At 38.0% G+C, this 4,640-nt stretch overlaps 1 protein-coding gene across 3 annotated transcripts in view; it reads left to right on the top strand.

The window, feature by feature from the left end:
• Window positions 1-4,640, top strand: part of LOC138972771 (uncharacterized) — a 7,926-nt gene extending 3,286 nt beyond the window's left edge. For 2 of the 3 annotated variants that reach the window (XM_070345443.1, XM_070345444.1), the window contains exons 4-6: window positions 249-314; window positions 1,412-1,544; window positions 2,443-4,640. In XM_070345443.1, the coding sequence (XP_070201544.1) occupies window positions 249-314; window positions 1,412-1,544; window positions 2,443-2,515 (272 nt within the window). In that variant the 3' untranslated portion in view covers window positions 2,516-4,640. The remainder of the gene's footprint in view (window positions 1-248; window positions 315-1,411; window positions 1,545-2,442) is intronic. The other variant, XM_070345445.1, reaches the window with a different exon arrangement.

The following is a 4,640-nucleotide window of genomic DNA, read 5'->3' as shown; positions in this document are numbered from 1 at the left end:
TATTACAAATAATAAAGAACGTCTTTTTGTTTGTTTGTTTTAATTTATAGAAAAACAGTAACTGTTTAAAGCATCAACAACAAACGCATATGAATTTGTATTTACTATATCTGTTTATGCTTAGCTGATTTGTACTGATTGTTTCTGTTATATAGCTAGTATTTGAATGGATTTTATAACACCTACATAACACATATAATATATATATGTGTGTGAGTGCATGTATGTGTATGCGTGTTATTATGCAGAGAAAAATACAGAAGTTAGCGGGACATCAAGTGTACAACCTCCTCAAGAAGGAGTGGCGTCCGCAGGTAAGCCGCATACAATACATTTGGAATCAGTGCAGACCGTCTCATGTTTAGCTGACACACACGTTTCATTCACGTGTAAATGGCGGGGAAATAGCTCAGTCGGTAGCGGCGCTGGCTTCTAAACCAGTTGTCGCTAGCGGCGTGGGTTCGAACCCCACGTTCGGCGAGGGATTTATTTCCCAGAGTCAACTGTGTGCCGACTCTCCTTGGTGTCCGAACATCCCCGTGTGCACGCATGCGCACGATAAAGAACCCAAGTTCACAGCGAAAGTCTCAGGGCTTGAAAACATGAATACACGCATGCAGGGAGAAAACAAAACAAAAATATGGGTAGCGCCGTACACTGTATGGCAGCTCGCTTTCCCCAGGGAGAAAGCAGCCCGAATTTCCATGAAGATAACCTCACAGGATTATATGAATCGTATCCCTTACAATACAAAACAATACAATACAATACAATACAATACAATACAATAACTTTATTAATCTCTAAAAGAGAAATTGCATTGCTGAGCTTTTGTGTCCGTAATAAAACATACATAAAACATCCCTTATCCCTTAATACAGTACAACCTGCCCTATCAATAACGACCACCTTCCCGCTACGACCAGCCCAAAGGATGCCTGGCTAGTTATTTTCTATATAATTCATCTTTTCATAGAGATCACTGTCTTTGACGACCACTTTGGGTTGGTCCCTTGAGTGTTCGTTATGGACAGGCTCGACTGTACCAACAATAAACCACTTTGAGACATGTAAGATCAGGTCAAAGTTCTTAAATGTTTAAATAATTTTATGTTTCTTGTTTTGTGGTTGTTGTTTTTTTTACACATTTTTGTATCCGCTACATTCTTTGTAAACATGAATCAAAACGGTGTATGCATGTGTGTGTGTGTGTGTGTGTGTGTGGGTGTGTGTGTGTGTATGTGTGTCTGTGTGTGTATGTGTCAGTGAGTGTGTGTGTCCGCCGTGTGTGTGTGTGTGTGCGTCAATGCGTGTATGCGTGTCTCTCTGTCTGTCTGCCTTCCTGTCTTCGTCTTTTTTCGTCCGGGGGGTAAAAACAAAGCAGTGAGGTTCATGTTCATGGTGCATTCAGTTCCAGAGTGGCCGACGGGGATCATGACCGCTATTCTTACCGTGCTCGTCATTCTGACTCTTCTTGTCCTTGGCCTTTGTTCGTACATGTGCGCCTGGAAGAATGAATGGCAACTGTCGAGGTTGTGCTTTAGGTATGTTCAATTTACAACAATATTAAGTAATACGCTTGGAATTAGGAATAAATTTATGTTATGATTACTTTTATGTATTTATTTATTTAAACATATTAGTTTACTGATAAGGTTTATTGGTTTAAAAATGTACACATTTGACAGAGAAAAGAAAAGACCTATGAAGAAGGTTTGCTCCAAGCAACACACACACACACACACACACACACACACACACACACAAATAAATAAATAAAAATAAAAATAAAATAATTGTAGTAGCAAACCTGCATGCAACTGAGGTTAAAAAAAAAGAGAGAAAAAAACAAAAGTAATACACTTGTTTTAAGGAGGGGCGAGGGTTGGTGTTTGGGCGGATGCTTGATCGTTTACGAGAAGAATTCTGTTTGAAGCAAAATCGTGTTATATTGGTTCTGTGGAAGCTCGTAACGCATTTTTATATAGCATTTCTTCATATTTGCATTTTGGAGAAATAATGGTTAAAGATTTCAGTGATTTGAGTCAAACATTTAAAATGTTTAACATTGCAAATGATACTGTTGCTGTTATGAGAATAAGCGAATTCAAACAATGTATTAAAACAAATGTAAAAGAAAGGTATCCCTGTTTATTAATGTCGTGTATGTGTGTTTACCGCCGTTCATCAATGCCGTACATGTGTGTATGTGTGTGTGTGTGTGTGTGTGTGTGTGTGTGTGTGTGTGTGTGTGTGTGTGTGTTTGTGTGTGTGTATGTGTGTGTGTTTGTGTGTGTGTGTTGTGTGTGTGTATGTGTGTGTGTGTGTGTGTGTGTGTGTGTGTGTGTGTGTGTGTGTGTGTGTGTGTGTGTGTGTGTGTGTGTACTATCAAGCAACATTTGTGGATGGCTTTTATATTTTCAATTTGTGTTTTTCAATCAGAGGACATCAGCAAGAAACGGAAGTCGGTGATACAGAACTTGGGCCTGAAAATGAACAGATTTTGGAGACATGATCCAAACACACAACATCTAAAAACAATCCAGCTCTGAATGAAACTGACCTCGCCCACCACATGTCATTGAAGACCTGTGGGACCCAAACCCCGTGTATGGAATTTCAATTTACAGTTTTAAAGACATTTCTGTTGATGAATTTAACCAAAACAAGTTCAGTTGAACAGGTATTCTTGCCGATGAGGGATGACACCATCACAAACCCCTAACGGAAATGTGAACTTCTTTTGGAAATTTGAGTGATGTTTTTGCGGGATTATTCTTTCAAACTACCAAGAGACACGGACCGCCTGGTCGGTCGACAAACTTATCTAAGAACAAACTGATTTTTATTGTAAGGTAGCTAATGTGATTTAAATTTAAATTCAACACTGAATAAAGAATGACCCGTGAACCTTCACATGCCTTTACCTAGCTATTGATGTGTACATTTTTGTTAAACAGTTGTTTGTTGTATGTTTAACTGGGTTTGCTAGTGTGTGATAGGGTTCGTGTCCGTCTGTAGATGTTAGTTTCTTTGTTAATCCTGTGTTGACAACTCTTCGACAAGCGCTTAGAACTGTACCCACGGAATACGCGCTATATAAGCTTCCTATTGATTGATTGATTGATTGATTTACCTATCTATATGCGCACTTTTTCAGAAGATGTGAAATGCACTCTGTTTCTGTAGGTTTGAGTTTGCAGTTCACCTTCCCTTTGTTATGCCACAATTATGTGACTACATAATTATGTGCAATATAACATTCAAAATCTATCAAGACATAAATAATTAAACGTTTACCGAAAGTCATCTGGACAAATCAATGAATTCAAACATGTCATTTTTGTGTTATTGCTTCGTGTGCGCGTTTGTGTTCTTTCATACACTGTGTTGAAAGGATAGACCTGGAGATGAATCTGAGCCTATATGTGACCCTCCACAGCGGAATGAGTCGCATGTCACCTTTGCATAATGTTCATATTTTTAATTTCCTGAAATAGCTTTTTATGCTCTATCCAGTGGTGAAACCGGTTTAGAAAAGAGCAAACACTTTTCGAGTTATAAGCCAGTGACTAGGGTGACCCTCACACTGTTACCAGACTACCCCCGGACTTCTGCCTAGCGCAGAACCGTCCGAGGTGACATGCTACTCATTCCGTGGTATTCGAGTTAATGTTTTAAAGTTCTGAAAGCAGAGATGGTCATCAATGTTTCACCTCCGACCATTTGCGTTTGAAAGATTTTTTGTTAGGCAGGCTATTGTTGAATTGTAACAGAGATAAGCTGCTCCAGTGCTTGTTTTCAAAGCTCTTAACTTTCACATCAGCTAATTCTAGTCAACAATATTTTTTTAAATTTTGGCTTGTGCAATGACTTTTTTCGCTCGATTTTGTCAGATCCATGCTTGTCACTTTCAAATTTTGTTATCTGAGCGTCAATGGAAATCTTTACTATTGGCAGCATTTCACCCTTTTTACATTTAGTCAAGTTTTGATTTGATCATGCAATGTGATATATGCCGAGGCGTTTGCTTGCTGTACATGAAAACAATCGGTAGACTGGTCGGGTTTAATCTTGTGTTATGTTTACATTTGGCAATATGGTTTAAAATACAACTACTTTTGTTGCTGTTGATGTTTTGTGTCATATGTGTTTGCATTTAAACCGTCCCAGGAATGATACTTTGATATGCAGAACGGTATTTGTATAATTATTTTGAAAAGAGGCTTAACAAAACCAATACACATGCGCATTTTAATAACTTGTCAATGTTTGCCTTGAGACTTAGAGAGTGGTGTGTTAAAACTTTGGGCAAAATAGGCCTGTGTTCCTGAGGGATTTGAATAATCAATTGTTCTTTTCTGAAGAAAGCCTGGAAGAGTTCACAAATAAATGTAAGTAGCGTCTGCACACATTGCTGACTTGAAGACAATTAGAAGCATACTTCCACAAAAATAATAGGTGCACTACTAGTCAATGAATTTATTATGATGCAATATATTGTTTATTATGAAGGCCACAGTTTTGTTCTCTTTTTCACATTTGGCGATGTTAGTTTACATTTTGCAGTATTTTGTAACATGAATATGTGAATGTAACATTAATTTCTGGTTTTAGCACCATAAAATTAATGATCTAAA

Source organism: Littorina saxatilis, linkage group LG8 (assembly GCF_037325665.1).
Source record: "Littorina saxatilis isolate snail1 linkage group LG8, US_GU_Lsax_2.0, whole genome shotgun sequence".
In the NCBI taxonomy this organism is placed as follows: Eukaryota; Metazoa; Mollusca; class Gastropoda; order Littorinimorpha; family Littorinidae; genus Littorina; species Littorina saxatilis.
Note: the sequence above shows the minus strand (reverse complement) of the source record. Positions and strands in the feature narration are given on the sequence as shown.